Genomic DNA, 12,225 nt, shown 5'->3' on the forward strand with positions numbered 1-12,225 from the left:
CAATTCACTTTTGCTTGTGTATGCTGGCACCACAGTAATCATTGTGGAATGTTCGAAATTTCAGCTGCTAATAATAACTCTTCATGGAAATGTAAAAAAAATATTATTACACATGCGTTTTAGCATTGCACCTACTGCTCCACCGTAAGCAGTTAATTTGCAAACTTCTGAATGTAGCTTGTTACATAATGTAGCAGCTTGTGCAGATTGCATATGGCTGCTGTGTTTTCATCCTACAAACCGGTTACCTCAGTATTCAATTCATGTTGGGTGTGCTCAAATCTGACATAAACCTCCAGGTAACTTCCATGCTTAGACCAGTTTGTATTAATATGTTGTACACACCATCTGGCATATTGTGCTGCATATCATACTTATATTTTGCTGACACATGAATTTATTTTCTATGTACAATATAACTGCATTAATCTGTCATTCTCCGGTCTTTCGCAGATTTTAGACCGTAAGACCTAAAAGCAGAATTTGGCTAATTGACCCGTTGACTTCGCTCTGCCATTCTGTCCTGGCTGATTCATTTTTCCCTCGCCCCCATTCTCCAGGATTCTCCCTGTTACCTTTGGCCTCACTAATCAAGAACCTATCAACCTCTGCACTAAATATACCTAATGACTTGGCCTGCACAGCTGTCTGTGGCAATGAATTCCACAGATTCACTACCTTCTGGTTAAAGATAATATCTTTATCTGTTCTAAAGGGACTTCCTTTTATTCTGAAGCTGCCTTCTGATCCCACTATTGGAAATATGCTCTCCATGTACACTTTATCTAGGCCTTTCAATATTCAATAGATTTCATTGAGCTCTAACCCCACCTCCGCACCCCGTTCTTCTAAACTCCAGTGAATACAGATCCACTTTCTGGACTGAACTTTCCAACTCACCTTTGAGTTGATTTTTTTTAAATGGTAAGCAGAGCAATACACTTAGTGACTCAGATGATATTTGAAGAGTGTGGGAAAACAAACAGTGGCAAGTTGAATGTGAGTGCAGGAAGCAGGGCCTTGGTGAATTGAATGGGAGCATCAGCCTGAAAGCAAGGTGCTAAGTGAGATTTCTGAACAATCTGAGCATAGTTTGACTGCATTTTGATCCTCCCTGTCACTGTCCGGTTTATATTAACGGGTGGAATTACAATCATCGGGCACTTTTGTGTCCTCTGGATAGTGCAATGTATTACTTACATATTGAAGTAGATAGATATAATGCACAGTCAGTCCTCCAGCTGATGGGTTTACAAAATACTGATGAACAGTAATGACCAGATCATCAGAGCACACCAGTGGGGAATGGGATTTAAATGGAATGTAGTATTTTCTCTGGAGCAAATTTCTGTGGCTGAAAGAGACAAGAATTGCTGCTGCCAATACTTTCAGAGAACTGGTCTGATTGGCTTGAAAGCGACTGGCATTCTGCAGTTTCTTTCATATGGAGTATTTGCAGTAGCAGTCATAACAAAAACAATGCATAAAGAAGGCATATCATCAAACAAAATTTCCTTCTGAGTTGCATACTGGAAAATAGATTTACCTAATGATTACACATTTTACTGTAGCTGAAGTATCTGTCTTAAAGCTAACCTTGTTTTTAAAAATTCTGATGAAGCAGTGCATTCTCATTGGAATTTTTCTCCTGTAAGTCTCGTGTATTTTTATCTTCAAGGATTTTTATTCACATACAGTACTGTGTAGAAATTTGTGTGTGTGTGTCTCTCTCTCTCACACACACACACACACACACACACACACACACACACACACACACACACACACACACACACACACACACACACACACACACACACACACACACACACACCCCCCCCCCCCCCCCCCCCCCCCGACACCAGGCAAGGTAATTTGATTCTAAACTATTAGTTTATTGATCATTACAGAATCTTTCTGGTGCTTGCTGCTCCCTCCCCTATCCCTCCCCCCCCCTTTCCCAACCATAATTTTCCTTTCCCTGCCCCGTTCCCACTCATTTCACAATAGAGACCCAAATCATAATCAGATTTATCATCACTCATATATGTCATGACAGCATATTACATAAAACTACTACAGTACTATGCACAGGTAGGCACCCTAGCTACATGTATGTGCCTAAGTATCGATTATCTTTCATAGTACAAAGCTATTTAGATAAGAACTGCAACTGGATAAGGCTATCTGGCCCTTCTTGAATATACATGCATCTTCACATCCTACCAGCACTCCAAAAATCTACCACTTTACTCCTGCATCAATTTATCTTGCTCTAAAGTCCATTTTCTATTTCTCACCATTTGCAATCTTATTTCCTACTCTAGTTATTATCATATGAAGAATTTGAAGTTTTGCTCTTGTATTAAAGACCTGCTTTTCCTGTCTGTCAAAAGGAGCACTGCTAATCTGGTGAACATCATTGAATACTTCCTTTCACTTGACAAAAACATCCTTGCACAATATTCCTGTCTCTTAATTAAAAACAATTACTATCTCTTTATTCCCATAGTTTTACACTTGTTAACGTCTTTAATGTGGTACGTTATCAAATGGTTTGAACAGTCCATTAATAAAACACAACTGCACTGTCTTGCCTTCAATACTCACCATTGCTTAATCAGAGAACTCCGTTACAATAATGCAAACCTTCTCTGATTGATTGATTGATTCAATTTTCATTAGCTATGCCTTTCCAATGTCAATTAACTTTGCTGTCTATCTTGTCTCTAATGAAAGCTTCCCTACAACTAACTGTAGTTGCTAAGCTGGTTCTGTTCCCATTCTTAAATGTGCTCTGGCTCCACCCTCATGTCCAAGGAAGGTTTGGAAATTCAAGGACTTTTTGACTTTTTTTTTGTTCTGACAATTTGTTTTCAATTGTAGAATTTTGGTTTGGAAACAGAAAGTATGAAGAATTTGGCCCTGAAATTACGGATTACAACAAGTGGCCTCCAGAATTTTATCGGTGCAAGAAGAAAATGTGTTACTTATGATGGTGCAACTTCACGCAAACCTCCCAATGAATTCCTTACCTCAGTTGTGGACCTCATTGCTGCTGCTAAGGCTTTGTTGGCTTGGCTGGACAGGTAAGCTAAGAGTTAATGTAAATTAGTGTCCTACTGGATACTGTGAAAATGATAGTTGCTCTGGAATTGGTTGAAGTTAATGGCCAACAATTGATAGATTTTATTCCTGTATAAGAGATGTAAAAGCAATGTGGGCTTTTGTCAATTTTTTTTCTGAGAATGTAGCTGATGTTGACTTATCAAACTGAAATGAACTTCAATTTCAGAGTTTAAAATGAACAATTAAGATCCCATCAATTGGCAATCGTGAAAGGGGTTTAGATTTCTATCTCTTAAAATGCTCTGCTCTCTAACTGCCGGAGATGTCAATGTAATATTTTGATCAAAACATAACCATCTAAATTCTACTGAATGCATCATGTTATTATTCTTCAAAATGTATCCTTAAATTCCTGGTACCATCTTGGATAATCATTGGTGTATCTATAATGTCAGTTAAGATCCACTCATGTTTGGTTAATTTTCAACTATTTGAATCTGTCAGAGCCTGTCACTCACAATAAGTAAGACAGTATTAAGTATACCCTATATTAAACACTGCTGCACGTGCTGCTGATTAAGGGATAAGGGTGGTTGGGGGACTAAGCTTAATTTAACAAGCTGGAGGAACTCAGCAGGTCGGGCAGCCGGAAACGTTGACTGCTCATTTCCACCGATACTGCCCGACCTGCTGAGTTCATCCAGCTTGTTTGTACATGTTGATTTGACCACAGCATCTGCAGTATACTTTGTATAAGCTTAATTTAACATTAGTCAACAGCAGTTTCCAAAAATTAGTTCCTTATTGCTTTACTATTACTAAAATATATGAACACTTGCCCTTGTCTAGATTTGTGAAAACTCTCTCTGCAATCGCTGGTCTTGAAATCCTCCTTTTCATTATTGCATTTATCATTTTGAAGATAGATAGATAGATACTTTATTCATCCCCATGGGGAAATTCAACATTTTTTCCAATGTCCCATACACTTGTTGTAGCAAAAACTCATTACATACAATACTTAACTCAGTAATAATATGATATGCATCTAAATCACTAACTCAAAAAGCATTAATAATAGCTTTAAAAAAAAAAAGTTCTTAAGTCCTGGCAGTTGAATTGTAAAGCCTAATGGCATTGGGGAGTATTGACCTCTTCATCCTGTCTGAGGAGCATTGCATCGACAGTAACCTGTCGCTGAAACTGCTTCTCTGTCTCTGGATGGTGCTATGTAGAGGATGTTCAGGGTTTTCCATAATTGACCGTAGCCTACTCAGCGCCCTTCGCTCAGCTACCGATGTTAAACTCTCCAGTACTTTGCCCACGACAGAGCCCGCCTTCCTTATCAGCTTATTAAGACGTGAGGCGTCCTTCTTCTTAATGCTTCCTCCCCAACACGCCACCACAAAGAAGAGGGCGCTCTCAACAACTGACCTATAGAACATCATCAGCATCTCACTGCAGACATTGAATGACGCCAACCTTCTAAGGAAGTACAGTCGACTCTGTGCCTTCCTGCACAAGGCATCTGTGTTGGCAGTCCAGTCTAGCTTCTCGTCCAACTGTACTCCCAGATACTTGTAGGTCTTAACCTGCTCCACACATTCTCCATTAATGATCACTGGCTCCATATGAGGCCTAGATCTCCTAAAGTCCACCACCATCTCCTTGGTCTTGGTGACATTGAGACGCAGGTAGTTTGAGTTGCACCATATCACAAAGTCCTGATATATTTCTTACAATGGTATATTTCTTACAGCACATCAAGTGTACTTGGTTTGCCAACCTGTTGTCCACTTGTAATTTGTTTTTGTTTTATTGTCATGTTTTTCATTGCTACTGAAGTTAGCATCAAGTGACTTTGCTTTTTTTGAATGTTATCACTTCCTGCTGAGGAACCAGGAAGCTTTTCCATTCTGATGAGAATTGATCGGAGAATCCCAGGGTAAAGAGGAGGGGATTATGATTGTAGTTGTTACTCTAAAGCATTGCCTGTTGGACCATTCTTGGGACATTGAAAGCTGTCTATTTCTATGCTCTAAACACTTTCTTGACTACACAGTAAAATAAATTAACCATTTGCATTTGTATTAAAACTCTACAAGGTGCACCATATACACAATAGCATTTGGCTCTAAAACGAGGACAGATTTTGAGCAAAGTAACATCTACTAATCCATCTCCCTCTGGTGCTCCCTCCCCCCCTTTCTCCCGAGGCCTCCTGTCCCATGATCCTTTCCCTTCTCCAGCTCTGTATCACTTTCACCAATCATCTTTCTAGCTCTTAGCTTCATCCCACCCCCTCCGGTCTTCTCCTATCATTTCGCATTTCCCCCTCCCCCCACTACTTTCAAATCCCTTACTATCTTTCCTTTCAGTTAGTCCTGTCGAAGGGTCTCGGCCCGAAACGTCGACAGTGCTTCTCCTTATAGATGCTGCCTGGTCTGCTGTGTTCCACCAGCATTTTGTGTGTGTTGTATCTACTAAAAATCAGTTTTGGATTGTTCAGCTATGGTGGAAGTGTGCCAGTTACAGGAATCATGTTGAATTTCTGTATCATTTTTATCTTTGGTTCCAATTTACAATTACAAAAGAGATAAGGCAGTTTTCTTTGTTGATTTGTCTTTAGAATGTGAGTTGTTATCATCTGGTTTTCCTCACAATTGCTCATGCTTGTTGTCCATTTTTTAATTATCATGATAATCAAGTTTATGGAAATTGCATGCCTCATCCATTGATGTGTATGCCCAGGTGAAGTCCAAAACAGATTGATGTAGGCTGCTTCAGTTAGCTAATCATATCTTGAAAGAGACTGCACTATAAATCTTTCAGTTAATGTATCAGCTCTGCTTCATTTTAGTGTATAAACTTTTGTGCTACGGATCTGTTGGTGGCAATATCTTTTTTGCACTGACTGCACCAGGCCCAGTCAGTTTTATTAGGTACATAACGGCACTGTTCTTTGCATCCAATGCATTACCCACTGCAACTTCCTTCATCTCCAAAGGGATCCTGGTACTAAACATATCTTTACCTCCCCTCTCCCTCTCCGCTTTCTGCAGGGATCGCTGCCTCTGCAGTTCCGTTATCCAATCGTCCCTCCTCACTGATTTCCCTTAATCCCGTAAACAACCAAAGTGCTACACCCGCCCATGCACCCTCTCCCTCACCTCCATTCAGGGCCCCAAACAGTCCTTCCAGGTGAGGCAGTACTTCACCTGCCTATCAGCTGGGGTTGTCTGTTGAGTCCGATGCTCCTCTTCATTGGTGAAACACACCACAAATTGGGGGACCACTTCAGCGAACACCTCTGCACCATCTGGTACAAACAGGACTTCCGGTGGCCAAGCATTCCAATTCCCATTCCCATTCCCAATCCGATATGCCAGTCTGTGATGCATGAATATCGAATTTTCTTTCCCGGTTAAAAAAAAAATTGTCCCTGCTTCCTCTATTCTCCACTCTGACCTTTCACTTCTTCTTAACTGCCTGTTACTTCCTCCTGGGTCCCTTCTCTTTCTCCTATTGTCCACTCTTCTCTCCTATTGTGCTGTAGGTTTTCTATGTTTCTATCACGTTCCTTCTTCTCCAGCCCTTGACCTTTCCTACCCACCTGGCTTCACCTATCATCTTCCAGTAAACCTCTCTTCCCTCCCCCCACCTTTTTATTCTGGTATCTTCCCTCTTCCTTCAGTCTGAAGAAGGGCCTTGGTCCGAAATGTCGATTGTTTACTCTTTTCATTCAATATACCAAATTATTCACTAAATTCAATTTACATGATTATATTTTGTACCAAATATCTACTTAAACTGATTTTTTTTCTATTGCATTTTTGCCAATGTTATTATTTGGATGTGTTTTTGAAACTGCACGTAACTCATTCAAATGAGTTCAAAGCAATACTGGTGTAAGCATCTGTATAATCATGTTTTATAGAGAGATTGCTTGCATGATTTTCTTAAAAAAATTTTATTTTATTGCAGATCACCTTTTACAGGAATCAGTGATTACTCAATAATGAAAAACAAGATTATACAGCTGTGCTTGGATTTGACAACCATTGTTCAACAGGTCTGATTTAGTAATCTGGTTTTGCACAGGGTCACATTTGGGGTGGGCACTGGTGTGGAGAAACTAAGGAAGTGAGAAATCTGTTCTTTTATCATTGCTTCAAGACAAATACAGTAATGTGTCCTCAAATGAACAGAGATTTTTGCTTATAATTCTGATTTCTTTTGGATTTTTTTTGTAAGGCATTGTAAGTTATCAGTTGCCGCAAAGAAATGATCCAATGGTATGCTTTAATCCTATGTTCGAAACTTTTTTAAAGCATCATAAGAACAAATTAGTTTGTACTTGCAGCTAAAAGTGAAGTATACCTGAGCAGTTGCCGTGATTTTCCGAGAATTTCTTTTTGTCCTTCAGAAAATGCTTAAACTCGAAGTAGAAATTCCATCATGAAATGAGGCTTTGTTAATCAAAGGAAAAAATATCAGTTGAATCTTTTTATCCCACTGTACTGTGTAAAATCAATATTCAGGCTCAGAAGGAGGATGTTACCCAGTAAGAGCAACATAATATTTCTTTCTCAGTTAAGAAATTCCAGAAACTGGTGTTCAAGAAAAGTGGCTCAATCACAAGCCAATGTTCTCTGCCAATAATGGGTAATAATTAGGTCTTGTCTGTTATCTGTGTAGCTTTGCTGTGTGCCTTCTGATATTTAAGGTTGCCTATTGGTTTCTCAGTGTAGTAGTTACCTTTAAAAGAACTGATAACAAAAGTTATATTGATGAGATTAGGAACAAATTATTCATTAGACCCATGGGCATAGGGATCTGCTCTCCATGTTGTTAAGTTTCTCAATATTGCTTAGTTTTATCAAGACAATTTATTCTCATCAACAGATAATGTGTTGAAGTTGTAGCAGGTTTTGAATTCTGTTCTGACAAGTGAATTGAATTCTATGGAATGTTCTTCGGCTGTTCCTGTAAGGTTTGTATGAGTGTCAGGTCGGCACTCAGTCTGGAAGGAAACAATGTTCTGTTGGCTTGGGATACAGTTTCTCAATTGTGCTGATCTCTCCTGCAAATACAAGAACCTAGGAAAGGTTTGTGACTTGTTCTGTATGAATTAATACTTCATTGCTCTGGCATTTGTCATTGTGAGCAGCCTTCTTCAAAAGATGTTGCTGTAGCAAGCCAGGGTAAAGTTGTTTGTTACCCCCCACCCCCAACACCATGTATGGTCACTACAGTGCTATTAGTCATGACAGTCTTGTGCAGGTAATTTATTTGTCATTTCTTCCCACTTTTAGCAATTTTTTTGTTTGGATGACTGATTTTTGCTGTGCCAAATGCCTGTAGTTTCTTTATCTACTTCTGAAAAGGCTGATTTAAAATATTATGTTAACCTGCATGTACCACCTTGAAATGATTTATCTTGCTGATCAATGATGCAAGGCTGTCAGACACCCTAGCTTCCTTGCTGTTCCTTGCTTTGCAGTAGACTGGCATCTACTGTTTAATATATTAGAAATTATAAAATATTAATGTATAAACCATATCTACTTGCACAAAGAATGCCATGGTAATGTGGGCCTATAGATTTTGGATTGATATTTAAGTCACCGCTACTGTTAGTCATTTCATTGTTCTAGATTTATTAGTTTCAAGTAGCAATGATGGGAAAAGTATGCTGTTTCCCTGTCCACGTCACTTTTATGATAAGGATATTGACTGGGATCTTACATTCAGGAGGTACTGCAGGTGCTGGAAATCTAGAGCAATACACACAATCTGCTGAGTTCCTCCAGCATATTGTATGTATTGACCTGGGATCTTTGGTAGCACACTGGAGTCACATCCTTCCCATTTTGTCCATCCTGACTTTTTTTTTAATTATTATTCACTTCAATCCCTTGTGATACACCATGAAAAGCATTTACCAACTTGGTCTTGATACTTGTCATTCTATATTCAAATCATAAACCTGACCTGTTATGGAAATCATTCTAAATGTTATTTCTATGTTGAGTTTTTCATACAGTGCAATGGAGAAGTATTTCAAGTTCAAGCTCAATTGTCATCCAACCATACCCAATTATACAGCTAAATGAAACACAGTTCCTCCAGGGCCTAGGTGCAAATCACAGAGCATGGCGTCACACACAGCACATGTAGGTAGTTGTGACAGCACATGCAGTCACAAAAATAATACAGCCACAGAAAAAATAGTGTTGGCACAAGTCCCTGAGTGGAATGACCTAAGAATGATTATACATGGGATGTTGACCTGGAGCCAAGTTTCTGCGAGAACAGGTACGCAGCAGTTCTTCATCTCACGCTGGGTCAGCCACAGGCAATCTGGCTTCCCTTCCGCAGAGTCTTCTATCCATGTAGTGCAGTAATAGGGAAAGAACCTTGTGAAAGGGTAGCCATAATTGTACTGCATATTCCCTCATCTCTCAGTGATCAAAGCATGTTTGTAGCTATCTCAGAAGTGGAAAAAACACACTGTAGAGCAGCACTGGGAGGGGCCAGTCCCCAACCCAACATGGATGATATTTCCAGTACACCAGCTGCGCTTCTGTTCTCTCCCACACCAAGCTCAGCGCATCCTCCCCTGGGTGGCTGTAACAGATGACACCATGGCACGAGTGCATAATTCGCGCAGCACCCTGGCTGTCTGTCTCGCCAATGAGCTAGACTTGCCCTATATTATATTGCCAGTGTCCAACAGGGTCTTACAGTGTTTGAAACACACGCACACATTTGCACCATTAGAGAGGCCGCTGCAACGATGCACGTTGCCATCTTACTGGAAGAATGTTTAAATATTTAAGCAGTATTTAAATTTTTATCTGAAGTCAGTTATTGTTTTTTTTTAAGTCTTCTAAACATGTACTGCAGTGATGGGGAAAGAGCCTTGTGAGAGGATAGCCATAATTGTATGCATATTCCCTCATCTCAGTGCCAAAAGTGATCAAAGCATGATGTTTGTATTAATCTCTGAAGTGGAAAAAACATCTAGCCTGCATTTGGCACATGGCTGTAATGGCCCAGAGGAAATTTGGCAGATTGTTGAAATCCTGCTGACTGCTAAAGTTGTCTAGAGCAGTCTTTGGCATTAATGCTTTACAGCACGAGTTTCTAATTTAGTTTTGATGCAGAAAAAGGACTGCTCATGGAACACTAACATTTATTCAATGGAATTTTCCTGGAAATCTGGTTCAAATGGCATGTATTGTGTAAATAATGTCAATGGGCTTATAGAATTATTTAATACAAGCATGTCTTTGAAAGTATTTTAATTGTTATAATGGGCCAAGAATCATTGGATAGAAACAATTGGACAAATCTCAAATCTGGACAGGAACATATTTTGACATTGTTTGAAGGAGTCGTACACCATCATTTATTTTTCAATACATTTTACAAAATTAATGGGGTTGCTAAATTCAGGCACTACGCCAATAACTGTTTTGAACTCTGAAATACTGTTGAGTGAAGTAGAGCTGGGATGAGATGGAAGGGTGGGGTGGGTGGGGTGGGGGGGGGGGGAGAGTGTGGTCTGTAAAATAACCAGTTAGAGGATGTATAACAGGGTGGTTTTAATGCATGTTTGACTAATGAAATTGTTTTATTAATAGATGCATCATCTGTTTGGATATCAGAGTTGCTTGGAACAATGTTCATTTGCAATGTAGACATGTAATATTCCACTGAGAATTTTTGGAAGGAATGTAAATAGATGGCTGTAGAGGGAAATGAAGGCTGCCTTTGATAGAGTGCATATGTTAACATTATACTGATGTTGCTAACTTTAGAGTTGAATTGTATGCTAATTAGTAGAGAGTTCATTAAAAGAAGCTTGTATCAATCATATTCCTAAAATATTTTAATGTTCATTTTACATCCATTAAACGTATTAAAACATAAAGACAACAGATTCTAGAAATAGGAAATAAAATCAGAAAATGCTTCAGCTATTTGTTTTGCTAGGCAGCATCTGTGCAGAGAGGAAATGGGTGAAAGGTCATGGCCTTGAAACATTAACTCACTATGTCTGTCCCTTGTTGCTGTTCGATCTGCGATCTTCGGTATTTTTGTGTTGGAAATGTTACTACTAAACATGCTTGTTAAACATGTAGATGGACAGGAAAGTGTTATAGGGATATGGACCATATCCAGGCAAATGTGAATCTTAGTTGGCATGGACTGTTTGTGACACAACATCTATCTCTGTGCTCAATGGCACTATAACTCTGAAACTACTGTTATAAGGTCATCAGCATCTAGTGAACTGAACATGTGTACAAAATGGGAGTCACTTCGGTAGAGCATTTCAATATTCTTGGAGTTACCAATAAGAAAATTTCCATGGCATTATAAATTGTTTTCCTTGATAGAACTCTCGAGTAAGGAATATCAAAGCGAATATGTATGTAAATGAGTATGGTTTCGTGTCCAGTTAATTTTTAGTAGGTCGTAGTTGAAGCATGTAAATGATTTGTCTAAATTCTAAACAAAAAAATCTACTTGGACACCACCATGGTCCAGCTCTTGATCATCTCACCAACCTCTCCATAATACTATTTTATCAACTCCTTGCTCCCTCAAGTCTGAACAATTGTTTAAAATTGTCTTTGAAATATTGAATTACTGCCAATGTTCATACTTACAATCTTTTCACCAATATATTCCTTTCACAAGAGCCAGTTAAAGTAAGTTGAGGAATAGGAAAATTAGTTGGGAAATTGCATGAAGGACTAACTTAGGATGACTGTTAAAACTGCTCTATATAATAATGAATGACAGAAAGAGTTAATGATTAGAACCTTTTTGGAGGTCTAAAACTTATGGCTTTTTATTTCAATATGCTTTCACTAATTTTTATTTTGTGTTCACTTTTATGCCAGGACTTCACTGTTTTTGAAATGGAAGATCGTGTTATTAATGTTGTAAGTGTTCATTCTATTCATTTGCACTTCCAATGTTAAGTATTGAGGTAAAACAAACAATGTACCCTTGTTCCACAAGTTGAAGCAATAGGAGAGCAAGGAAATTCACATATCAGCATGAATTCTGGCTACATTTAGAGAAAGTACCCTTGGTAAGCCCATGTGATTTCTACTACCAATTAACTCCTCCACAACA

The 12,225-nt window shown here is 38.9% G+C and overlaps 1 protein-coding gene across 3 annotated transcripts in view; it reads left to right on the forward strand.

Annotated features, from left to right (window-relative positions):
- Positions 1–12,225, forward strand: part of cnksr3 (cnksr family member 3) — a 102,255-nt gene that overhangs the window by 56,175 nt on the left and 33,855 nt on the right. For all 3 annotated transcript variants that reach the window (XM_073051104.1, XM_073051103.1, XM_073051105.1), the window contains exons 3-5: positions 2,887–3,089; positions 7,054–7,141; positions 11,988–12,029. In XM_073051104.1, the coding sequence (XP_072907205.1) occupies positions 2,887–3,089; positions 7,054–7,141; positions 11,988–12,029 (333 nt within the window). The remainder of the gene's footprint in view (positions 1–2,886; positions 3,090–7,053; positions 7,142–11,987; positions 12,030–12,225) is intronic.

This window comes from Hemitrygon akajei, chromosome 7 (assembly GCF_048418815.1).
Source record: "Hemitrygon akajei chromosome 7, sHemAka1.3, whole genome shotgun sequence".
In the NCBI taxonomy this organism is placed as follows: Eukaryota; Metazoa; Chordata; class Chondrichthyes; order Myliobatiformes; family Dasyatidae; genus Hemitrygon; species Hemitrygon akajei.